The sequence below is a fragment of the Necator americanus genome, chromosome V (genome assembly GCF_031761385.1).
Source record: "Necator americanus strain Aroian chromosome V, whole genome shotgun sequence".
NCBI classification, from domain to species: Eukaryota; Metazoa; Nematoda; class Chromadorea; order Rhabditida; family Ancylostomatidae; genus Necator; species Necator americanus.
In genome coordinates this window covers 23,991,636-24,017,583 of record NC_087375.1, presented here as the reverse complement: position 1 = coordinate 24,017,583, position 25,948 = coordinate 23,991,636, and the positions used below count along the sequence as shown (strand labels likewise).

Below are 25,948 nucleotides of genomic sequence, written 5' to 3'. Positions count from 1 at the left end.
TCTACATTCATTCTTTATTAATTTGTTAGTAAGTTTGTTTATTTATGTGAGTATGGCGCTATATTCACTTCTCCCTTCATTTCTGCGACTCTGTCACTAGCGTTGTTGGGTTTGTTTCACTTATCTAAATCCTTTGCATAAGTTTTGCATCGTTTGCCTAAGTCCTAAATCTGAGGGGTTCCTGACCAAATCGATAATTCCATGGGGCAACGCTTCTGCACAAGATTGAGTCCTTCTGTCGCAGATTCTGTCCTTTCAGCTAACTTCTTGGGAAAATATAGTTGGAGGGAGCACTGCACAATTTTTATTCCTCCCCTCAGCTACACTTTACCTCTTTTATCATTTTGTTGTCGAATCTGCTTAATAATTTCTATTTATTGTAGATCTACGTTTTTCTTCGCACTTTGTTTTCCTAATACACTACTTTTACTGTTCCACTTTCTGACTACCGTACCATCGTGTGCTTTCGCTTTTTCCAACCCTCACAGCTTTTCGATTTTCAGTTTTTTTCTGTACCCATGATTCTGATATTATTTTAAGAAATTGTGAAATTTTACTTTCGACGTGCAGAATGAAGCCTTTGTCGCTGGACATGCTGTTCTTACGGCGCCTAGGTACACTTCTTCGATTGCTTTTTCCTTGGAATCGACGTTCAAAAACAGGATGGCTGGCAGTTATTGTGCTCATCACTTCGTTTTTAGGTGAGAATTCGTATTTCACAGAATAAGTTAATGATAATAATAACAAATCTGCGAATCATTTTGTACCATTCCTTGCAGACACTTTTGGTCAGTGCGTCAAACAGCATAGACTACGTCCCACCTGACAGTTTTAGAGGCATCACCCCACGAATCTGAGGTGGTACGGATTTCAGGTGGAGTATTCGTATACGGGATCGTAGATTCTGGGTGGTATACGGCTTTGACGGTTCCGGCGTGCTACCTTCTACAACGAGTTCAATTGAAGCGCGCCAGCCTTGTGCACACGCCACATCTTCCGGCCCGTTTTTTACAGCAACTAGGAAGAAATGGACGGAATCACCCCCTCTCCATAATCTACTATCTCGTATAAGAATACTCCACCTGAAATCCGTACCACATCAGATTCGTGAGGTGATGCCTTTAATTCATTTAATTTTTACTCATTCATTCGATATTATTGTTGGTATTGATCCCGACCCACTTTCGCAATAGATGCAATAGAATCTGGCCTTTCATTGCCTATCAGTATCATAGTTTTTTTCTTACTTTTTTGTTCTTTTTCTTTACGTCATTTAAAACATTTCCAACGAGGGTTCCGCTGACTGAAATATGCAGTTGTTGCTTTTTTCAATGAAATACAAGATAGGATATCGATCCTATTTTTTTTATTTCCCTAAGACCTTGTGAAACCTCCCTAGTCTTTACGCCAAATCCCCACTCTTGCACGGGCTTTGTTCTGATCATGTTTTGTTGATATGTTTTGGATATTTCTATTCTATTATTTCTTTTTATTATTTCTGTCCATACTGAATTTAGCGCTGTAGGTCAATGGCGTACTATGAGTAGATCAGAGAAATCGATGGTAACCAGTGCTGAAATGAATGCTAAAAATTCCGTCGATTCCGAAGATTTGATGCATTTGTAGAGAATAAGCATATTGAAAAGCTGTCAACACAACCAATGTGATATGATATTGTAGACACGTATTAATATTGTCAAACCTTACGTGAGCGTGAGCATCTTCTAAAATGCTCAGATCCAGTGGTTTTATGCGACGACAAAGGTGTTCTTAACCTGTCGTTTTATGCTCCATCACTTGGCATAATTTATGTGGTGCACTGCAATTTTTTGAATCCGAACGGCCACATATTGCTGGTAGAATATCGATGTCATCTTTTTTGTTTTAGATCAAGTAGGAACATATTTCGTTGGCATTCTTCCAAGTCAGTTCTACGTGGTCCTTGGGAATAGAGATTTATCAGCATTTCATCTCCTCATTGCGAAAGCCATAGTTATCGTTTTGGCAAAGTCGTTGGTAAGTTTACTATTATATGATCTGATTCTCCGTAATATGTTCGAATTGCAGTCTCTGACATCCATCAAATACTTCACATCACTGCTTGCTATAAAATGTCGCGAGTTATGCAGCTATACATTGCATAGGCTTTACTTCAAGAGACGAGCATTTTACAAGCTCGGTACTGCCTCAGAATCTCTCGATAACGTGTATGTCTATTCTAGTTTCTGTACTTTATAAAGAAATTATGATTGTGTTTTTTTATTGTGTTTTCTTCATTTTTTACTGGCACTTGTACTTCTAGTGATCAGCGTCTTACACAAGACATCGAGAAAACAACTCAAGTGCTTGCTGTCGATCTTTTTGCACCAGTCATTACAGCTCCCTTTATCATTCTCTATTACTCTTACTTGACTTGGCAGAGGTCTGTTCATTTCCACTTGGTATACTTTAATTCGAAGCATTATGAAATACTATCATTGTCGCGTTTTCATTTCAGCTCGGGTTGGTTGGGTCCATTTACTATTTACGTTTACTTCGCCATCGTTACAACCGTGAATCGTTATTTGCTGTCCCCTATTGTGAGCATAGTTAATGAAACAGAGAAGAGGGAAGGCGATTTCCGGTAGGACTGCGAGCTTTTGGTCGTAAGTTCTTTACCACAGTCATATTATTTAGTCAACGCCACATGGAAGTTAGGACAAATGTAGAATCGATTGCATTTTACCAGTCTGGCCTTATTGAAAACATAATGGCTAATCAGAAACTGAAGGTTCTCCTGAAAACGAAGGTTAGTCACTGAGTGTTCTTTTTATTCTTTGCTCTTATCTTTTCTTCTCGATATTTAGAATTCTTTTTAGAAATAGCCTCCTTGAGATTTTCAGCAAAAGCTCATTGAATGGCGTTTTGTGCTCGGCCTAGTTACTAACGTATTTGACTACTTTGGTGGGACATTATCGTATCTAATTATTGCGATCCCTATATTCATGACGCACACTTATGATTCACTATCTGGCACTGAGTTGAATGGCGTTGTATCGATGGTGAGTCTTTTTCAACTTTTCTTTTAATAATCATTTGCTTTAGTACCGTTTAAGATCTTTCTTTATCGTTTACCTTTTTGTTTATCTCTTGCTTCGTGTAACTTTGCTCATCGCGTTGTACGTCCGGTAACGCTAAGACAACGACTGCTAACTGATGTCGCCGCATTATTTTTTGAAAACAATTGGGAGCCATTACGGCTCCCTTATCGATTCGAATTCGAGCGAGTCGATACTTTAAAAGGATCTTGCTCTGTTCTGCTTTCTTATGAAAAAAGTGTGTGCTCTTTTTTATGAGCACTCGGAAACCAAAATAGTTCTGCGTTTTCGATTTTCTGCGGTTCTACACAGCGTAGAAAGTGCATATCAATAGTCGCACTCAATAATTTTGGAGAAATAATAATACATATTTTTGAAATATTTCCTTCCATATGTTCGTGTTTTAAAGTTAGAGGCTTCTGTTTGGTTTATTTCTAGTTCTACTCACTTATCTTTTCGAAACCATTGTCCTAAAACTTCTCGTACGTACACGTACGCAAACATGGAACAGCAGACGCAGCAGCAAACCTGGAGCAGCAGAAGGGCTGGCTCCCGCCTAGAACGCAGCACGCAAACCTAGAGCAGCAGAAGGGCTGGCGGGAGCCAGCCCTTCTGCTGCTCTAGGTTTGCGTGCTGCGTTCTAGTCGCATACCACGTTATGCGTTACTGCTTCGACCGCCTTTTCAATGTTTATCAAAATTTGTCCGCTGTAACATGTTTTTGACGAGGTGGTTTCGTTACAGTTGATTCAAAGCATTAAACAACTGTTTTTTTTTCATATTATGGAATTTTTCTCAAACATTCTGAGATTATAATATTTCGATTCTCAACTGAAGAAATTAAAACTAAGGTGTTCATAATTAGAAGCGTGGAATAGTACTAATAGTCTAATCTGTGACCTCCCTCTTTTTGTTTCAGCTCAACAGTCAAGTGAAAACTTATTTCATTTCGCAACATTTAGAGATTTTTGGGTAATTGCAACTACATTAAGGCTCGATTAAGCATAAACATTGAACTAGGAAGAATAAAATACTTCTGTTCTGTCCTATTTTCGTGCATGTGTCCTGAGTGAATGAACGGGGAGCGAGCCAATGCGACTCCCATTTTGCAGCAGAGGTGTAAAGAGAAGGTGTACGATCATTTTCTAATGATGAGCTTTTCAAAGTTTCTTATAAAGATAAAACCTCTTCAATTTCGTAGCAAAAATGTAAACGTTCTTCGTGATCTCAGTCTGGAAATAAAGGTTTTCAATAGATAGTATATAAAGCTTAAATATGCTACCCTAAAATATGACCGAACTATTCGTAAGATTACCCTTCCGCAAAGTTTCACCAGGAACCTCTGGATACCCAAGCCGATATCTCTCACTTCACAGTGTCGCCCTCATCAACATGCTTTGAAACAAGCTTTGCAGCTTGAAAGTAGACTGTTAGTTCATACGGTAGCGTATCCCTACTGCAAGACAAAACAAGAAGTAGTGTACACAAAGAAAAGATATCCGCCGTATAAACTGTTCTTGCGATCAACACAACCAGATACAGCAGCTTGATCAAAATAAGAAATGATCTATCTGCGAATAAACAAAAATGACATTTTCAGAATGCATTTTTCTACCTCTATCTGATCTACAGCTTTACAAATCTCATTACTCTATCGGAGAAACTAGGAGATCTTGCTGGTGTCACTCATAGGTGAGATTTCTTATTAAGGAAATTCTGACAACTACACCGGTGATATCAAAGAAGACAGCACAAGCTTATTTGTTCTGTTGTGGCCTTATTATCAATGGTCATGCTGCAAAGTCGACGAATCCGCGGGAAAATGTAAAGCTAGAGTTGTAGATTGCGAGACCAGAGGTGGATCCGCCCACCTCTCTCTGCTCGTCGTAGGAAATGCCGTGGAAGATGACGTTTTTAAGTTTAAGATTCAAGTTTTCAGTTGTAACGCGCCACCCTTGTGCACGCGCCGCATCCAAGCGCGACCGGTCGAAGATTAGTGTTGTCTTCTCACCACCCTATTCGAGTAAAACTAGTGAATGGGCTGTTAAGAGAACCGGAACGTGTGCACGGAGGGGAATTTCAACGTACATCGAAACTAAAGTGGTTCTCACGCCGTTTCTTAGGACAATCAGGGAGAAGTGAGCAGAACCATCCCTGATCCCGCAATCTACAACCCCATCTCCAGCTTTTCCCGCGGATTCCCTAACCTTCTCAGATACGTGGTATGCTGCCTTCAACTGGATAGCAATAGCGTCAGCTTTCCTCTAATTCACCTGAATTGTTAACGGTATTTCGACTCAGTAAGCTTATTTTTTTTAAAAAGCAGCTTTTCAAAAGACGCAGGATTTAAGTCGCTATTTCGTATGCTAACTGATGTCCGTTTCATTGGACTTTGTGAATTTTTAGATGGTTTTAGATAATCATAGATCATTTAGATCGTTTTGGCGCAATTTTGTAAATGGCAGTTTGTTGCTGGAATTATCGTTTTGTAGAGTCGTCGAGCTCTTGGAGGAATTACGCCGATTGCATTCTGACTGCCTTGAGACAGACAGACCGCCGTCAACTGTTCCTTCAAGTGTTGTTGTCATAGCAAGTGATGATGAAGAAAAGGCTGTTGCCACCAGAGCGGTACGTTTAAGTTCACATAATTAACATTTACTCAAATCTTAGGGAACTTTGCGCGTAGGACTCTGCCTGTGTGATTGTTCTTTTGAGAACTGAATTACCAGGAACGCCGTAGATCGGAGACGAATTCCGATGAAAAGTCACATGTTGATTTATCACGGAATTCCTTGAAATCAATGCGGAAGGAGATCACAAGTATGTCGATAAATGCCGGTTTCGATAAATGTTGAGCGTAGGTACCGCCTATCCTGTACGATTTAACTCAGAGAACCAAAAGGTAGAAATAAGCATGATGACGGAGATGATGTCATTGACTTCAGAATAAGGTTGTATCCGATTTCCAATTATCTCATTCCCTTAGTCTTGATCAATTCAATCATATTTCGATTATTTCTGTCTGTCTAATTCTGTCTACCGCTGCTTTCTGTATGCACAAGGTATGTGCTGGTCTTCAGTACGTAAACAGGCACACCTTTGTTCCCGCAGCTGCTATTAATTAACAACTATTAAGGGATTTAGAGATAGGGTATTAACTGTCACTATTAGTTCTCAGAAGAGCTATTAACTGCAAAATAAACTCAAAGAAATCAGTTCAGATTGAGGAATTGCACGGCAAACAGCTTTCCCTTGAGCGTGACTGTGACGATGAGGAGGAAGCTCAATTCCTCTTAGGCAAGTACTTCGATATGAGTTCAGAGTTATCATAAATCACTTCCGCTTGATTTAAAATGGAGCTTTCAAGGAAACAATGGTGGTCGTGATGATGAGTGTCCGGATGATGGCGTAGCTATGACGATAGACTCTGCAACTCTTACGGCTCCAAATGATGCTCATAATATTATTATTGCAAGTAAGTCATTATTTCATATTTGCATGAATTTGTTTTTAAGAGAATTACGTAGATCCGTGCTCACAAAAACCAGACGTAGTTTAGTTTTTTAGTATGATTGTGATGTTACTGAATTACTTCGAAATCCGTTTAGAAAAATGCCACAAGTTTTATAGAATGTTTTTTATTTGAGTGGAACTTTTCTCTCCTCTCCGCAGTGCTTGAAAATTCCAGTTGAATACAAAGATCCTGATACAACTGCTTTTATAGATCTCATTGTAAAATTTTTTTGTATTTTATGGCGTCTGAATCTTACAGTAAAATGAGTGTTAAGAAACAACACACTCCTGCAGTTAGGTGCAAAATGGCGAGGAGAGCTATAAAATCCTGTCTTCCAGGCTGTTGTTCTAAAAAAGTTTTTATGACATTATCACTGCGAGCAATCTTCCTTCTATTTTTATCACTTTCACATCTTTTTCCAACGTCGAATTCATGCGTGTTCGAGCCACCCTGTCTCTTGTGCTTCGCGTTACCTCTTTTCTTCATCTTTCTCATGCGCTGTGGCGAAAATTACAAGAAACTTATAGGTGTATATTTCAAATCTATGAATTGCCACAACAGTCTGTTTGTTTAGAGGAATCATTTCCATTGCCCTTGAGGTGTTGCACGACACGAGATTTTTCGCCATGTGCAAGTATTCGAACCTGCTAAACTCACAGGATATACTTGTTACCTTTTATAGTATGTTTGTTTTGTTACAGACTTGTCCTTGCAATTAATCCAAGGACAAAACATCTTGATCACCGGTGACAGTGGTACTGGAAAAACCTCTTTGTTAAGAATGTTTGCCGGATTGTGGAATAATGTTTCGGGTATGGTCTTATTTATTTTGCTTTTGTTAACATTAGGGTTCAATGTCAATTATCTCTTCTCTACGTTGTAAGCATCTTAATTGTAGGTGCTTTAGGTAAAGTGGACCGACACTGGCGCGTGCGTCCTCAAAGCTTGCTATTTGTGCCGCAGAAGTCTTACTTTCCATCGGGAGGAGTTACATTGAGACAACAGCTTGTTTATCCTCTCAAAGCGCTTCCCGTCGAGAAAGGTTGTTGTTCACCAGGCGATGATGACACATTTAAAATCTATGACTTTTTCTTCTTAATAAGTTTCGTTTCCGTGAAACTATTCCGAACACTTCAGATCTCGTTCGATTGACTCAAATTCTTGAGTGGGTAAAAATGGAGCATTTGCTAGAACGATGCCAAGGTTTCGATCATCCGGTCGAATGGGACTGGTGAGAGCGTTTATCTTACCTTGTTGTATATTTCTTGTCATAATTTCCTGAACAAGTTCAAGACTTTAATAACGAAAATGTAGACAGAACTCTGAAGTTGCAGTTCTGAAGTTTCCTTTAGAACAGTAAATAATGTTTTTTTTTCCTGATAAATACTTGCTCGACGAGCCAACCGGAGGTGTTTGCGTTCATGTGCTGAAAACCATTGCTACTTCCTATTAATTAATATCTATCTTCCGTACGCCTCAGAAGTTGTTTTAGTCCCTCAAAGTCTTGCAGATATTACTGTACAAGAAACAGCATGTTTAGCATCTGCTTACGTCTTTTGGTCTTAGGAGTGAAACATTGTCGCCTGGTGAACTGCAACGCCTTTCCATGGCACGGGTTTTCTACACCAAACCACGAATTGCTTTCCTCGATGAGGCAACTAGTGCCATTGGATTTGAGATGGAGATGCAGCTTTACAGAAAATTGCAAGAGGTGACAGTTTTTTTTTTACTAGTTAATGAACAGTTTTTTTTTCATACTTTTGACTGTTTTCGTCCGTTCCTCTGTTTACAAAAACATACGGTTTATCTTTTGGTACAAGAGTTGAGTCTGGATCAACCTGAATCCGTGCAAAACGTAACTTTTACTCGTTATATGCTAACGCTTCTAAGACAGTTTTCTTATCCCGTTCCTCATTATTTCTTTTGCTGCAAACTGTGGAAAACTGAGAAACAGAGCCAACTCTTCGCTAAAATGGATAAATTCACCTCTAACGTTGACCACCCCAAATTGAAGCATTGCGTTTGTTTCAGCATCTTCTTTCGGCTTTCAAGTTGATAAATTTGTTCACTAGAATGGAGTTACTCTTATATGTGAAGATATCAGCTTTAAATTCGAATCTATCGAAAATTCTTTTTCCGGCGCGATCCTTTCCCATAACATTATTGACGTACTATTTCTATGACCACTACACATTTGTTCACAATGTATGGCCTAGCTGAAGAAGATGGAATTCTTCCTTTTGTTGTGAATGAAGGGGACGCTCGGCGCTAAGAATAATGTGTGAGCTTCTCTAACAGTGTATTCGTTTTAGTAGTTGTCAAGACTTATTGCGCATGTGCAAGAATAGCCTAAATATGCTTCATGTTTGGAATGCTTACTTCTCCAATGATTAGAAGGGGTATTAAGGTTCGTTTTTTTCTGTAGAGATCAGGGCGACATAGAACAATAATGGGTGTGTCTTACCCTCTGTTTTCATCTGAAAGAGAACATCGTAACGTTGTTTTGCATTGAAGCATTGGCGGCTTAATCTAGGTATGGCGTCCTATAATACCTAGTACACATTTGTGCAACACTTTTTCTGTGTTTGCTTATATGTTTGGTCCACATTTTAAGGTCTGTGACCAACCTGTTTATTCAAAGTCAAGCATTTATTCGCTTCAATTTTACCACATGTAAATGTTTCTTCTTGGAGGAACGTTTTGCACTAATTGTTTGTCATGCTGGTGGCTCAATCTGTGCGAATTATAGAAGTACGCTATGCCTATTGCTGGTCATAAATAGGTACTAGAAGAAAAACAGGCCACTTGAACAATTTCCAACCTAACTCAAAGCTGTAGATATGAGTATCACCCCATAGTTTTATGCGTAATGTTGACGTGTTTAGTGATGCTTTATGCGACTGACCATACCAACTCTGTGTGATGTGGAAATTCTTCGGTTAATACGAATATCACTTAAGTTCGCGTCCAACCGTTTTAATTGATACCCAAATTTTTGTGCTCAGACAGGCTCTTTTTTGGAAGATCTTAACAGTTCCTGAAAAACTGTAAATGGATTGATTACTACGAAAATTTGCGAAAATCCAGACTGGCCGGTAATCGGCTGTGTGGACTTTGGGGTTCGTGCCTGAGCTAATTCAGAAAAGCAACCACAAGAGAATAGAAACGCTTGGATTTTTTTTTGTCAATTGTCAGCTGACAACGGTAACAGAAAGACGGAAGTGGTAGAAGCTAGACCTTCATACATATACGTAAATATACGCAGCAGGTTATTTTCATTTTACACAACTGTGTTTCTACAAGCAGAAGGGGCGGAGAGGAAGTAAACCGTGAAAGTCCTTGTTAAAAGTAGTGTATTACAGTTTGTGTGAACTTTTTATTATTGCTACAGATCCTTTGCAGCAAATAGGATTGGAATTTTGCAGGAGGAAATCACTTTCGTGTCAGTTGGTCACAGATTCTCCTTGAAACAATTCCACGACATGGAGTTGCGACTTCTTGGGAGGGGAGAATGGTCGATGTACGACATCGACACGGCTTCAATCGCCAGCCGTGCCGCCAGCCTTTTAGGCAATGACACTGTTATATCAATGTAGGAAGAATTTATACTTCGTAGTCTTCTACACTGTCGTGCAATAGAGGTCTCGTCATCCATGCCGATGAGCTTGTTTCATGTCGTGACTCGTTTGTAACATCCTTTGGATCTTCCCTATGCTTTTTCCAATCAGGTACAAACAGCCTTTTATTATTAATGTTGTAAATTGCCTCACATTCCTTTCCATTCGAATCTCTTCCTATTGAATATTGTGCGTTGCCAACCGACTGTCTATGTTGTCCTTGTAAAAAGCTTTCTGTGACCTATGGTGCTTCCTTCCGTAATTCTTCCGAATTTTAGAATACAATTTTTACATATTTTCTAGCCAATCGAATCAACATCAAGTTTGATCAACGTGGATTTCTGTGCTGGAAATCATTTTAACATTGTTTCTTCTTTTCTCTTGCCTATGAATTAGGTTTTGCTCTAACAATTCTGCAGTGATTTCATATTTTTGTCATTAATGTCCTTTCATTACATTGTATTTGTACATAGCTACTCACATTTATAATTTGGCCAAGTTTTCGTAACCTCACTGTCATTGTAATAAGTAATTGTTTAGATTTTAAGCTTTAATTTGACTATGACGAGATGTTACAAATACGTAATTCCCGATTTTTTTTCTCGGAAATCCATTGAGGTAGAACCTCAAGTCAAATTCCCCTAAAACTCAAACAATAGAAGGTATGCCTGTCGAGTTTTTGTTTTATTAGACGCTATAAAACTGAGTATTTGCTAGCCCAAGACACGAAAAAACGAAAGGTGAGAATACCCACAGGAACAAGCTGCATATACCAGTCTGAACGCCTCTATAGGGCTCTAAAGTCTATGCGGCTGTCGACGGATATCAGACTCCTGCCGCACGCTTCCTTCCCCTTCACTGATCAAAAGAGATTGAATGTGGCATTTTCCGAAGGATTTAATTTATATTTTTTCTAACGACGCTTCGTTATTTCGTTTGGGAAATTTAAGCATTCACGAAATGCTTATGAATTGAAGTGAACTTTCCATGGTTCTCTACCTTAACGTGTAACTACTAGATTTGGAGAGTATTCTAACTTGATTTTACACCTACATGTATGTACTCTCGACATGCAGAATGTGTTCATGCCTGAAGAAAGGATGTTGGCAACGTGATGAGGCAAACGTGCTAAGGAATAGACATGCGGAACAGTATATAGGGGTGGAACGCAACAGCAGCTTTAAGAAAATTCGCCTACAGTTTTTGCGCGTTATTGCTGCCCCCGGCGCCGTGGGGCCGTCAAACCATTTCGCCTTTTTTTTAGGCGCTAGCGGACCAATTCGACGCCATAGGAGCCGCCCCACCCCATTGTAACGGTCATTGGTGCCGACACACCATTTCAACGCATTCGGATCCGTCCAATTCCATTTGATCGCTTTGTGGCACCCGCGTATGAATTCGACGTTGTGGGACCCGTATCACTCATTTTAAACCTTTCTGGCTCCGGTGCACCGACGTCGTGGGACACCGCTTTCTGGAAATTCGTCACACACACACGATCTAGTAAATAAACCCGTTATTATATAGCGTAATATCCCACGTGTCAAGTAAAGAATCCAACCAACGAGCCCCGCTTCTTTACCTTAGCCAAAAATAAGATAAGGCTTCGTCTTTATCTGCTGTTCCATGCGTCGTCCGAAGCGTCATAAATGTCGCTGCATCCTTCACGACCACTCGACCACTGGCGCGAGCACGGGTTACTTGTTAACGTCCTTGTTAACATTGGTGTGACAGCTGTAACTTAAGCTGTTTGAAACAAAAATCAGCGGATAAGTGATCCAAAATTCGATAAGCAGTTGAAAATTTCCCCTGACGCTTCTTTCAACAGTCTGATTTACTTAGTCTTTATCTGTAATCTCTACACCTTCACGGATCGTAATTCAACAAGGAAAATATTCTCAATTCAGGATTGAGGAGTTGGATGGATGTGTAAAGAGAAAGCTTAGTCCAAATTCCTCATATACATTTTATGTATGTCACTCATCGTAAGTGCATTGTAAATTTTCTCCAGTAAACGAAATTCGCAATGAAATCTGATTTAGTTACTCTCCCTTTTATGTTCTGAATTCTTAAAAATTTGGGTCGGCAGGAGATTCAGCTGTGACTGGGCGCTTCGGCGCTTCATGGTCGGAAATCGCTCAGAAGTCAGTCAGGCTTTTCCGCCTGCGGCTAATAACTTGGTACCTGACTTGTTTGGGAAGACAAAAATGCTGCATCGATACATCTGCTGGCCTTTGCAAGTCATTGTTTGGGCTGCACACATTCACGAACTTTAAACGAATCTGAATTGAAGTCGAACGCTTAGACACATCCTTATAAGGATTGGCCAATGCTGTGCACCTTTTCTTCTCGAAAAGTTTTATCCTCTTTATTTAGAATATATCGATTATATAGGTGAACAAAGCGTGGCCATATTTATTCTTTGCCGTTCTTGCACATTCTGCTTCTATGGTAAAAGCTCGCCAACTAATAAAAGACATTTTTTCATCCTACTAACAGCACCAAGACTAACAAAGTCCTCCCTGACAACGATTTCACCTTCTTAATGGGTACCATGTACCACCTACATAACATAATTACACCTTCCTAGAATATATTTCTCTCGTTGTTTTTCTTCGAATCACAATGGAAATTCATCGGCAACATCAGGGTCACGATGTTTTTCTTCAAAACACGCAGGAGAACTACGCCCCCGTGGAATCAAACTCGGATTTAACTGTGAATGGCAGCGAGCAACTTCACCACGTGACAGACTGTCTATATTTATTGTAACGAAGTGCTGTCGTTCGATACCACTCGATCACGCAGTAGGTGTCATGGATGTCATGACATTGAGTAGAGACTCAGCGGTCGATTAAAAGTTATCCTACTGAACTACGAGAATATGCAGCATTGAAATTTTCCTTTCAGGTGAAATCGAATTTTTATTACCAACTACAGATATGTGTGCTTTGTATTTTACCACGACGTATTTGACACCAAGAGGTCGTTTATACTGATGCATTGTTATTTTTTGGCGAACGTCGTTTCACACGTGACCAGCGATCGTCAGTCGTAAGATAGAATGCCTTCGTGAGAAGAACACGAGGATCTGCGTCGCTAGACCACACATGACGGCTAGAACTCGTTTTTCAGCGCATGACGATGGACTTCGTCACAAAACAGCGCCGTAGATCTAACTATGCGTGCGGATGGCTGAATCCATCTGCCTCAGAGCTTGAAAATTTCGATCTTCTTCTTAGAAGAAGAGTCCCTTTTGGAATTGGATACAGAACATGGACATAAGTGTTCCTCAAGAAGATATCTGAAGCAAATGCAACTTAATAACAGCTATCTTAGACCGAGCGTTATTATTCGAGGTTTCTTAAAACGACCCGTCCAGGATTTAAAGGTTTTTTGTGCACACATAGATAATATGCAAATTTCTTTCTCATTTTTCTTTCTGATCATTTCTCTTGGTTTTTTAAGTTACTGATTTAATTTCAAGATTTAGTTTTAAACAAGCTGCCTCTTAATTTATTATTCTTAATGTTACTTATTCTTAATTTTCGTGTTTCGGCCGAAACGGCAAGCTAATAAAGGCTTCATTTGAACACCATTAATAAAAAAAAAACATAGACAGAAGCATGCGAGAACTAGATTGATCGGTTTTCGCTTACTACCGAAGCAAAATTTTACCTGCTCATTCTTGGTTCATTAACATTTTCCATTTTTTTTAACAGTAAAAAGTAAATTGCTCGCAAACTTCTTCTGTAGAGATACCTTTGTATGCAATGAAAACAAATGCAGACAAACTCAGATCTTCTTATTTTGGTGCTAAAACCTACAGAAAAGAGGGGTGATTTGAATGTGATGTTGTTTCTATCGCTTATGACAGATGCATCACGCTTCCCGTGTCTGACGCTTACGGCGGAAGAATGACTGTTGGACTGGTTTGACAGAGAGTGCAGAAAGTGATCGCGTCATGAGATCTTCGAGAGTTTCGCGGAAATAAAAAAATAAGAACCTTGCGAGAAAAGCTCAGTTACGTCACGATCCTTTTGGCAATGCATTCGAGGCGTTCGAAGGACAAACTTTGCTGCGGTGTCTCCGTACACCAAGGTCATATTTGTGCAGTCGGTAGGCCTCACAGTCCTTCAGCCAAAATCGCTACTGAAATGCAATGCATGAATGAAGGTGGAAACAATTGCTACCTCGTGGAAAAGTCCGTTTCTCTTCGTCTGAAAAATGCAACAGTGATGGTGCCGCTTTTTCATGTTTCTAAATAGAGAAAGATTGCATATTGGCAATCAGCTCATGGATCAATTAATCCACTGACGATATTACGACGCTGGATGATTGGATACAACCAGATGTGTGGAGTACGTAGGAGCACTCATGCAGTATTATGCAAAAACTATGAAAATTAACGAAGAAGACGAAAAATAATAAATATTTAACTGTTGATAGTAGAAAAAAAATACGACCTTAGGATCGTAGGAGTCTTACGCGGAACATCAAAAATGACGTTTAGGTACCACACGTCATGAAAATTAAAGAACATAACGTCGTCGATGGGTAGAAAATCCTGGAATATTTGGTAGAACGGTGAGGTCTCAGCATTGACACAGACGATACTTTACAGTGCTTCACATTTTGTGAAAGATCCACAGAAAAAAAAGAAAACTTGCTTCATCAATGCAATTCGCATCGCTAAACCTTTCATTCTCTTCTGAGAGTTGGGCTTTTGGGAGAAAACAAGAGATGAAGTAATGATGTGTTTTATTTTTGTTGTAACAATCAGGAAAAGCAAATAATCTTTCCAAGTTCATGCTTGTATAATTGTTTCTATTATTTCAGAAATAACATTACTTCAAGCTGGTTCATTTATTAGTAAGTCTGATTTTGCGGCTAATGTTTTATGTCATCTTGTAGCAACGAAAAAGGGGACGTATTAAAAGTAGTTGAAGAGTGAAAAGAAGGAACATCCAGTAAGTGGGCGAGATTTGAAAGCTTTTTCTCTTTGGATCTAAGATCAAGTGCTGATCTTTGTCTTGTCCTTGCAACTTTTCTTCCTTAGATTACCTTAAAGGTAAGAAGCTTCTGTCTCGTCTATGAAAGCTGCCACTAGATTAGTTGATCTCAGCGAGTAATGTAGAGTAGCATAATTTCGCGATACTCCCATTGATTTGGGGAGACGATGTTTTGTTGGCTGCTTCAGACCGACAATTTCTTTTATATAATTAAATGTGACCCTGTTTGCAGGACATCCGTAATATAATATTTGAAATCGCAGCAGTATTTGTTTCCATTCAATAGGAAAAACTTCCTTTAAGCATCTCTGGAGAAAAAAATCAATGAAATCGGAATAATGCCTTTTTTCAGCAAAAGACCTGCTGAACCTCTAATAATGTTCTCCTTTCCAGGCGTGTAGATCTGAAACATTAGTACCGAAAAAAAAAACAGCGTTAATATCTCAAGAAAGGCCAAGCCCGAGAAGCCTAAATCGTTACTTAGACTCTACAACAAGCGATTCGTTGAGTCCGAAGCATATGCACGTGGTTTGCACGTGGATATCGAGGCAGGTGTCCTCATATCTACTTTAGGTCAGTACGGTCTCTAGTTTTACTACAAAGTTAAGCATATTTATAGAACTTCTTGTTTGTTCTACGATAATAAGGTGGTCATAGTCCTTGTTTGTTTTTCATTGCCTTCTTCAGCCGAAACTTCATCTTTGATGCAATCATTGGTTTATAAGCTGTCAAGAGCGGTGTACTGTAAGAACAAGAATGACTGTCTACATCTCCTGTGGGCGTGTACTCTCTGCGCTACAGTATATCGATCTGCGTCATCACAGTGGGTGGATGATTGGGCGAGGTTTAAGGCCATATTAAGAAGGGCCAACTCTACATAGGTCGACGTTCCTTCGCATCTTTCACCACTCCACGTCTGATTCGCTGACCATCCATTGAAACCGTCGGGTTTTCACTGCCTTCAGACACTTCACTACTTCCGAATTAGCCTTTACGCGTTCTCGTCCACGGCCTAGAAGGCTAGACGCGACACGCGATTTTTTTGAAGAACTATTTGAGTTCGTAATCCCTTCACTACTTTACTAGCCAGAAATGTCTGCTATAGATTTCTTTGCTGGATGTATTGGAGGTATGAGTAACTTCAAATAGATTTTGGTTGATTAACACCTTATCATTCTCTTCGAAACAATTTCAATCGTTCAGGTGCTGCTGGAGTGCTTGCCGGTCATCCTCTGGATACCGTAAAAGTGCGGCTGCAGATGCAAAATCCTGGTTCAAAACTGTATCGTGGCACATGGCATTGCTTCAAGACAATCATCCGAAAGGAGGGTTTCTCTGGACTGTACAAAGGTAGACGCTATTCAGTGTTTAACCGAAGGTATTTGTGAATTGTCGGCGATGTGACATGAAGTTGTGTGAACACGTCCGGGTCATCTTCGCCATTCAATAAGCAATCAATGCAATCGCGTAATAATTTCATGGACATTCGCGCTTGTGTCTACGGTCGGTCGCCGTCGCGCATCAATCACGTCCACGACGAAACCGTCCCTGCACAGCACAAAGATATCAACACTGACTGTGCTTGTCGAAACCACCAAATACCGATTATTTCAGACGCCCAGAAAGTCAGCATCTTTGTGCTGTGCAGGGACGAACTTGGCGAAGTGTCGCTCTAGTAATGCATAGGAGTGCACTAATAATGATATGTACATGTAATAAATCACTAATAATGATAAAAATACGGATGTTGCTCGCTTTCTTAAGGAAGTCTACTAACAGTGCAGTACTAGCTAATTTGGAAAGCAGGAAATACCAATGTTAGGGGTAAAACATAGCACTGCTCTCAGCTTTGCGGTTGAATTAAGCAAAAGTTCTTCCCCCACACTCTTCTGTTGTATTCGACTTTATGCCAAAAGTGGAGACCATATCAAAGGGTAGTTGAAGATAGTGGTCATAAGATCAACACCATTCGCTCACTTCCCGGTCCCAAAATTTTGGCGATCCTATGAACCACCTTTCCTCTTTAGGCGTCATCAATTTTCTGTCATCTCTCTCCTAAATACCCACCCAGTTCTACGGCCTTTAACCTTTATGGTAAAAACAAATAAGTGCAACGAATGATTTATAATATCTTCCACTTCCACTACTTCTTACTAAAACTTGTTCTTTTTTCAAAGATTGCTGTTCAATTTCAAGGAAATTGTACCTTTTGATGCCGTTGAATGAAGTGCACCTGCACGGAATGATGTCGGCAGTCCTTTTCTTCGAGAACAATTATAGAACACCTTTGCAGATGTCATTGACAACTTGCTAATTGATGGTCCATGAAGTCGCATTTAATGCAAAAATTTAGCAAAAATGTACATTTTCGCTGAAATGAGTAAAAGATGGAAAGGTTATTATTTCTGTTGGCATTCATGAGAGTTCCAGTTTTATCGTTGCGCAGCACGATTGATCTCAAATTTATAGAGAGATAGGAACGATAGGGTGTCTATTGGAATGTAACAATCACTTTTGACAGTTAACGTTGTAAGAAATAAAATATCTATGTTAGTATTTCTAGAAGTGCGAAAATTAACAAAGGCAGAAAAGTTACCACAAAAAGACGGTATGAAATAGGGATGGTCCAAATCACAATCGTCCAATTGGTTCCTTTAAATAATATGAAGTGCCGACAAAAAAACTTTTTTCGCATACCGTTGGCCTGGAGAAAGGTCAACTAAACGACTTTATTTCTCCTCTATTCCCTTTCATTTTGTGCTATGAATTTGCTTTATTTTAGGTCTTTCTTCACCGCTAGCATCGTTGACAGCAATCAATGCAGTCGTATTCGGTGTCCATGGATCTGTTTGCCGAGAGTTCTCACATCCTGACTCCCTTAGGGCACATTTTTTCGCTGGATGTGCTGCGGGGATGATGCAAAGCATAATTGGTTAGTTTTTGCCTGTCGAGATACCTATTTTGATTTAGTTTGAGTACGCTTTCTGTTACACTAAAAATATCTGACGAGGATTAGAGGTGTAATTGCATCATCTTACGTTTCCGCTGCGAATGCTTTTCCCTTTCTTTTGTATCTCATAGCGGACCGGTTGTGGTTGTATGATAAGTGAGAAATATCGATAAGAGTCCAGATTTGCAGTGTTGAGTTATTTGTTCAAACTGATTACTGTGGGTGGAAAGTCTGAGTTCCGGTTTAAACTACGATCATTTACAGCCACACCGTCAGAGCGGGTGAAGTTACTGATTCAAATCCAGACCGACAACGCTCATTCGCGGTATCAGTCACCACTGCATGCTGCGCGATCTTTGGTCGCTGCGCGAGGATTCAACACATTGTCGAGGTTTGAGATAAATACTAGTATTATTTTCTCTTACTCAATAACTCTACGAAATATCATTGTAAACTAATTTCACATACTTATCATTTTCAAAGTTAGAGACCTTTCATGAGTTATTTTTGATAAAATATGCTCTGCTCAGCGCTAGAAAAAAGTATGCAAAATCACATACGATCCTGTGCAAATCGCAACGTTATTTGTGAGAATCGTAGTGAAATGTTCACCGCCGTGGAGCGACTGTTGATCCCAGCGCAATCCAACCATGCAAGTTCGCCTGACAAGAGTAGATTCTTCTCAGAAATCTAAAAAAAGGACAGTAAGGGGTTTACTGCTAGAATAGGGGCCATTCATTCATTAGTGTTTTCACTTCATTGACAACATTCATTAGTGTTGGTTGAGACTGCACTCCTAAGCTTTCGCGGGAGAATTTCGTCGATGGAAAGTTCGAGCTACGTTTAAAGACAACAAGAATCCCCAAATGAATCAATCGGCCAGATGTGCCCAAGTTCAATTTCTTCTTTTAGGGGTTTTTTGGCCACTCTGGTTCGTGACTGTCCTGCCTTTGGGATCTACTTTGCATCTTACGAATGGATGTCTCGAAAAATGAGCAAAGATGGCAAAATGGAGTCACTTACTGGCCCTCAACTTCTTCTTGCCGGAGGTAATTTTTAATGCTTCAGGAAACACTTATCGTCGACAGAGAAGGAGCAGGAGGGAGTTGTGTAGAGGGATGGGGAGAGAAAAAGAGATAGAGAGGCGTAGGAACGAGAAACAAAAGATCGCAGTATCAACAAAGTGTTTGTAGGCGCCGCTGGCATGTTGTCATGGTTGTTCAACTATCCGTCCGATGTCGTCAAGACGCGCTTCCAAGCGAACGACAACTATAGGAACTATTGGCATTGTATACGCAGCACTTATAGGGAAGGTGGCATGCGCGCATTCTACACAGGACTTGGATCCACTTTATTACGGTAAGAACTTGTTACGACATCATTTTCAATAACCTAAACCACAACTGTAACGTTTCTTCGGTAGTGAGTGTAGATAAATCTCAACTCAGCGAAGAAAACAACATTATCCGTGCCAAGTCATCTGTGTTCCAGTGCATTCCCTTCAAATGCTGCCACATTTTTCGCCGTCGAATGGACGTATCGGCTACTTCTCGACTTCAAAATTCTCAGCGTTGGCACGCCGGCTGAGATACGACTTCAGGTAGATGAATGTCCAGCACTCGAGAAACGCTTTCGTCACATTTTTCCACTGCACGTGCATGCCAGCGACGACCTATTCACTTCAAGCGGTTTTCTTGACTAAGTCTACCATTTGGAGTCGTCGCAATGTGAGTAGATCACTGACCTGCCTGCTAAGTAATCTAGAAGTAGTGTTTGAAATTATGGTAATGGTCCACTTTATTGTCAAATTCAAGAATTGTACCGTATTCACTCTTGCTTCACTTTATTGGGCTTACGGTACAGTTAGTGCTGTCAAATTGTAGCTGAAACAGTTATTCGCTAGAAAATCAGGCTCTGTAACATTTTTATTTTCAACGTTGGAAAATATCCAAAAAATTGACTATACTCTCATGGAAGAAACTTCGTATTTTGTATTTTAATCCGTTGACCATAAGAGACTCTTTAAAATACTTGAACTTAGATCTTGATTTTTGCAAAAAAAATCCATTAGGATATCTACGCTTAGTAAAGCAGGGGTGTGTGGAAAGGATTGTTGACCTGAATCACACCCAATCTTTTTTTCCTTAGTTTTCATTTTATCGATGATTTTTTCAATAGACATTTTTAAGAGATATCATTTTAACGTTCTAACATAAATGCACCAGTCGTACTGATTTTAGCATATATATGCACTTTTTCCTTCCAGTGTTCCTAAAGACAATTTTATATTCTTCTTTTCAGCAACACAAACGTCACATTTGCATCTCTGACTTCTGGAATATGAACTGTTTGTACTTTCTGCCGGAGGCTGGCTCCACATCTATTGATCCAATGATTCACGGATGCCGTTTTCTGTAAATGATGTGATCAGTTGTTTCCCTTTTCTAACACTTCTCTTGGTGATATTTTCTCATGACGTGATTGTACGGCTTACAAAAGCCAGCAGTCTCAATCTCAATGTCGGGTCGTTTTCAGGTGTTTTGTGAGCAACATTACTGCTTCTTAATCATAACATGCTTCATACGTGCACCTTGTTCTTTAAGTATATGTTTGTTATTGAATACATCTAATTTTATGTGACTTAATAAAATTGAAAAGAATGATGTGCTCAACATTCATCAACTGCCTTAGCATTCACAAACGTCTTTGCGTTAATTAGAGATTATTATTTTAATTGAATCCGTCCATAACGATAGCTTGCGGATGACAACCGATAGAACAAATCAATATCCTTACTCCAGCAAACAAACGACACAGAATTGTGAAAAGGTTCACTTGTTTCTGACGGTTCTGAACAAGGAAGCCAAATAAATTTTTTTCTTTGCAGCAAAAAAACTCCTACAGTCACTGAATAGAGTAGACCTATTATGCCAAAACCTCATTAAAGAAAAGAGAAGTGAAAAGAAAACAGTATTCCATGGATATAAAATCATGGACACAAAGTCCATCAAAGTCCCGTGGACACAAAGTTTTGGATTTTTCAGTTTATCCTACTTTTTATTGTTTTTATTTGTTGAAAATTTACTTTTATTGAAAATGTTTAGCTTGAGTTTTTTAGATTCAGACAAATCTATGGAGACCTTTTTGTTAATAATGCCGCATGGAATTAGTGGTTGAAATTCAGTTAAATTTCAACAATAAATCCTTTTCATGTGTGAATGAGCAAATGCCGTTGAAGGAAACAGAGATAATGGTGTCGTTAGCGGATCCATCACATTTGGACTCCTTGCCAGATCTTTGATCATTATGCTGAGGTGCGATAGATCTAAAAATACTTGAAACACGTCTTTTCATCAAGTGTATTTTCAAAAATATTTTGTGCCCTCAGAATTAGTTTGCATGACCTTTCCAAAAATATTTTTTGAAAACTGGACCAAAAATCAAGATCAATGACTTGATAATAATGAGCTGAGTAATTTAAGTGGACTGAACTCTTCCACACAAAAACAGCAGGGCCAAAAATAGAGATGTGGTTTTTGCTCGAAAACTTGTGTATTTGTCTTCCAAGACCATCACATCGACTTAGCGGAAGGTGACACGTTCCTTGCCTTCCCCTCACACCATTTGGATTTCCTCCTGCTCAAATCTAGGGGACGTCTAAGAAATTCTGCGGTAGAAGCAATCAACGGGAGATGATTTCTTTTTGGAAAAGTTTCTTGCTATTTTCTTGTTATTTTGCCTCACTTCACAATTCTGTTCAACTGAACAAATTACATACTAAAATAGCATCAAAGGATAAACTATTATTTGATTCTCTTCACTTGATGTCTTTTTGCAGTTTCATCCTACTTGAAGAAATCTTTCACGTGTGGTCCCAATATCTTCGAGGTCGCAATCTATACGACAAATCTGCCATAAGACCATGCAGTAAGTAATTTGGAATCTGGTCCCATTTTTTAGAATTTCATCACCCGAAGTTCTGTTATTCTGCTTATGAAATCATTTTTTATAGCTCTATCAACATTTTCAAACTGATTTCCTCTTTTTTCTAGAAGTTCCTTATGACTCTTCAGAACTCCGATTATTGTTAGTTTGACATCACCGCTTCTAACAAATCCAATGCGAAACTGTTCGTTTGTATGTATGTTGACTTTTCTGTAACATCTGCTAAACTGAACTCCCCATTTGCAAAATTCACGACAATGTGTCTTCGATATTCAGACAGTTTCTGCAGGACTAAAATGCTAAAAGAGGTTGGTTTATCGCTGTAACTTGTTCTTTTTCAAATTAATCAATCTCCGAGCAGAATAATGTCCTGCCTGCCAGGGATTCCCATAATGTTCTTCCTGCCAGGGATACTCATAATGTTCTGCCTAGCAAGAAAATCCATAATGTTCCGCCTGGCAGGAAAATCCATGTTCTGCCCGGCAGGGATATCCAGGATTTTCCTAACACTGAGCCGCTCGAAATTTTCCCATTCTTTCGTCCATAGTTCGACTTCATACATCTGAAAGACGAAACGTTTTCGGAGTTCACTAACGTGGAAGCTCATTCCTTCTAATTGAATTATATCCATAAACTCACAGCTCTGCGTCCGTTTCTTTTTACTGGACAGTTGGCAGGTGTGGCTGCAAACTCTATCTGAACACAACTAGCTCAAGAAACTCCCAGAAGCAGAATAATGAAATAATCACAAGCTGTTTGAAAGAAAAAACGGGTGAGAATAGAAAAAAATTACTCCTTTTGCGCATATTGATTCACCGTACAGTACTTCAAGGATGTATTTGGTACCAGCTACAACTTGTGACGCAGCCTTCATAACCTCAAATGCATGCAAGTCCAGATTTTTGATCTTTCAGTCTAGATAGAAGATTATGTTATAAACCTTGATTGGCACCATAAGATTCTGACCATTGCTAGAAAAGTCATTAACATGATCCACTGCTTTCCACGCTGTCACCTAAATTCTGATTGATTTTGCTCGATACAAAGGAGAAAAGGAGATAAAACAAAAGAGGAGCACCCAAAATGCTGTATCAATGCTGACTTGGAACTAGTTCTAATGTAGGATTATGATTTCGAGTCATCGTTATCATTTACATTAAAGGTGGTGCATAATCAATTTGTGACAATAGTAAACGCAAAAAAAAACAACGAAATAACTGACCATATGCTCGGGATCATTTGGATTTTGTTCCATAATTCCTCCCGTCATTATTTGCCCGTCAGTAAAAGTGACGATGCAAAGGAAGCTGAGGGCGAATGCAAGATGTGACATGCTTTCTACAAAGCAAACATACATACATTTCGACTGATTTTGGTTACGTAACCACAACCGTATTGCGGAAGTGTGAGTTGGGCGCAGCAATGCATATGGAATGTCACACAAACGATTGGAGCAGTCACGAAGGTAAAACACACAGGAAACGCTAGAATTTAGCCCGAGGAGGAACAGAAATGAAGGCAAAATACGTAGAATAGATAATCAAATGTTTGGTTGAATTGTCGTGGCTCGTTCCAAATAAACTTGCTTATCTTTAACTACTTAAAACCTACTCACTTAAAACGTCTACAATTGCTTCTCGAGGTGGGGGACGTTCGTGCAGCTTTTTGAGCCTTTATTTCAAAAATAATTCTAGCAAAATCCTCGTGAGTAATAGATTAAAAGATAACTGAAGATGATGAAGAAGAATATTTACAAGACTCCTTGACAATGGAAGGCTATTAGGGAAGCTTGGAATCTTCGCTGCTTTCCGGCGAATATTAGAATCTGATAGTTAAATCTCATGCTCGGATTTATGATGGGTGGTTCTGGAAAAGTAAAGTGCAACGAAATGCAGTTCACTTTTCCACAGGATGAGAACCTTCGGCTTTTGTCCAAAGCAGAACAAACTTTCCCTTTTATAGAATATCTTGACCTAAAATTAAAGATAAAGTGTTAAAGTTAAAGATAAAGCTTTGCACATTTTAATGTATGACCCTGAAAAAGAGAGCGATTGAATCAATCGGATAAGCACATCTGTTAAACTGTTTTTTCCAGGAACGTTAATCCTCAGAAATTTCTCCTATTTATTCCTAATTATTCATATTTATTATCGCGTATTTAGCGCGTTATTCGAAACAGTTGTGAAGAACAGGATTTGTAAGAATAAGAAGAAGAAAAAACACAGTTCACACATGAAAAAGCTGGAGGAAGGGCATTTATATGCGGATTATATTTATTTATGCTTAACTTAACGGTGACTTTTACATAAAACAACGAATAAAACGCATTCGTAAAACCAGTGTTCAGCGTTATGTAAAAGAAATGTGTGAAACGTGCGAAATCGGCAATAAAAAAAAGCGAAAACGTAAAAAAATGTTTACATATTATAAAAGGAGGCGAAGAGGAATTGCGTCAGAAAAAAATAGTCTACTTTCTAAGTTTTTTTTTTGTGGTGAAACAGACACATGTTCGAAGGCAGACTGACAAGCCTTTGAACCCGTGCGCAAATTCTTCGAGCAGCGCTGTCGGTAAGAGGTTCGCTGAGGTGTGACATTGTGAATCGTTTATTGGTCGTGAGGACCGTGTGGACCCTGCGGTACCCCGCAGACCTACTCGCCTGTGGTTACCCGTAACACATTTGTTCTCAGCATGTTGCATGAAGACAGCTGGTTAAATAGTGGTTAGCAGATTGCTTGATTTGACATGGGACCCTTATCTTTTTCAGAATGATAATAGCGTTTTTGTCATTTCACGTTTGCATTCTGCTTCAATTGCGTAGTATGAAGACCTTGACTAACATCAGGAAATATGTTTTCAAATTCCTACGGCATCGAAGGGATATAAATATATAAATATATATTTATATTTATAAAGTCAGATTTGAAGACCCTCTAAGTGTAGAATACTCAGGCACTTGTAGCAAAATATTTGCAAGAAAACTTTCCTTCAATGCGCATATTTCTTTAAAAAAAACAGTGAAATAAGCTTTGTTTGAGGAAAGCTTTTTTAATTCTCTGATAGAAATTTACTTGAAGGGTTTCTGCTTTAAATTTGTCTTCATAATTGAAGGAAAGCGAAGCCAGCACCAGAAGAAGTCTTAAGTCCGGCTTTAGGGACTTCGAACTTTTTTTGGTGCTATATCTTGGCTTTAGGGACGTTTAGAGTGGTATATGCATATGTAACAAAATGAACATCCTATGTTTGGTATGATGTTGTAACCATTCACACTTGTTATCAGCACAAGTCAGAGTGCGTTCAAATCAATATAATCGTGTATTCGGCGAAGATATCGGTGCTTCCAGGTGAATATTACCTGGATATCCATCACAGCTTCTCTGTGCAAAATTTGTTTAAAGGTGTCTCATTTGTTGGAATTTCTGTGCAGAAGATGCATATTTATGTAACCGTCCACATACATGCGCACAGATTGTGTTTTATGTACACAGATAGTATACATTTCGAAATTTGTAAGCAGTTCTGGTTTGCATTACGCTTACTTTTTCATCATGATGATACTTAAGGGTGAAGATCTGGATTTTCTAGAACTAGACTCCTAATGCGTGTCGTGCTAACAGAAGTGTAGTAGGTTGTTTTCTTATTGAACAAACTAAAAAGTATTTAAAACAGCAATTTAGTTGAGGATTTTAAGTGTTCTTCAGCGGTCACAGTCCATCGTGCTTCTAGTAGGTTATGCCGTAATGGGAGCTCAAGATGGCTTTGGCTAACGAATACATCCACATTTCTCGATGCAATGGATTTGCAACCTCCACAGTGGTTTAACCCCTCCTATTGCG

At 39.2% G+C, this 25,948-nt stretch overlaps 3 protein-coding genes across 6 annotated transcripts; 2 read left to right on the top strand and 1 right to left on the bottom strand.

The window, feature by feature from the left end:
* Window positions 1–571: 571 nt before the first annotated feature.
* Window positions 572–10,535, top strand: RB195_015012 (uncharacterized protein; the record flags this gene model as incomplete). 2 transcript variants are annotated; one of them, XM_064205523.1, is made up of 17 exons in its annotated part: window positions 572–701; window positions 1,889–2,016; window positions 2,068–2,207; window positions 2,303–2,422; window positions 2,498–2,623; window positions 2,677–2,788; window positions 2,883–3,041; window positions 4,677–4,768; window positions 5,569–5,704; window positions 6,298–6,373; window positions 6,444–6,551; window positions 7,292–7,402; window positions 7,498–7,632; window positions 7,728–7,821; window positions 8,157–8,301; window positions 10,016–10,182; window positions 10,511–10,535. In XM_064205523.1, the coding sequence occupies 17 exons, from the start codon at window positions 572–574 to the stop codon at window positions 10,533–10,535; spliced, it is 2,004 nt and encodes a 667-aa protein (XP_064061403.1). The 2 variants fall into 2 exon arrangements, with proteins under 2 accessions (XP_064061403.1, XP_064061404.1); XM_064205522.1 differs by lacking the exon at window positions 10,511–10,535 and having other exon boundaries at window positions 10,016–10,186.
* Window positions 10,536–14,253: 3,718 nt separating this feature from the next.
* RB195_015011 (uncharacterized protein) lies at window positions 14,254–20,587 on the top strand (the record flags this gene model as incomplete). 2 transcript variants are annotated; one of them, XM_064205521.1, is made up of 9 exons in its annotated part: window positions 14,254–14,326; window positions 15,047–15,079; window positions 16,423–16,569; window positions 18,002–18,151; window positions 18,434–18,560; window positions 19,082–19,218; window positions 19,363–19,528; window positions 19,661–19,769; window positions 20,471–20,587. In XM_064205521.1, 9 exons carry the CDS (start codon window positions 14,254–14,256, stop codon window positions 20,585–20,587), a joined length of 1,059 nt encoding a protein of 352 aa, XP_064061402.1. The 2 variants fall into 2 exon arrangements, with proteins under 2 accessions (XP_064061402.1, XP_013302439.1); XM_013446985.2 differs by lacking the exons at window positions 14,254–14,326; window positions 15,047–15,079 and adding an exon at window positions 16,312–16,348.
* A 762-nt stretch (window positions 20,588–21,349) lies between these two features.
* RB195_015010 (uncharacterized protein) lies at window positions 21,350–23,447 on the bottom strand (the record flags this gene model as incomplete). 2 transcript variants are annotated; one of them, XM_064205520.1, is made up of 6 exons in its annotated part: window positions 21,350–21,494; window positions 22,489–22,676; window positions 22,754–22,810; window positions 22,908–22,991; window positions 23,055–23,129; window positions 23,337–23,447. In XM_064205520.1, 6 exons carry the CDS (start codon window positions 23,445–23,447, stop codon window positions 21,350–21,352), a joined length of 660 nt encoding a protein of 219 aa, XP_064061401.1. The 2 variants fall into 2 exon arrangements, with proteins under 2 accessions (XP_064061401.1, XP_013302438.2); XM_013446984.2 differs by lacking the exon at window positions 21,350–21,494 and having other exon boundaries at window positions 22,461–22,676.
* Window positions 23,448–25,948: the final 2,501 nt, after the last annotated feature.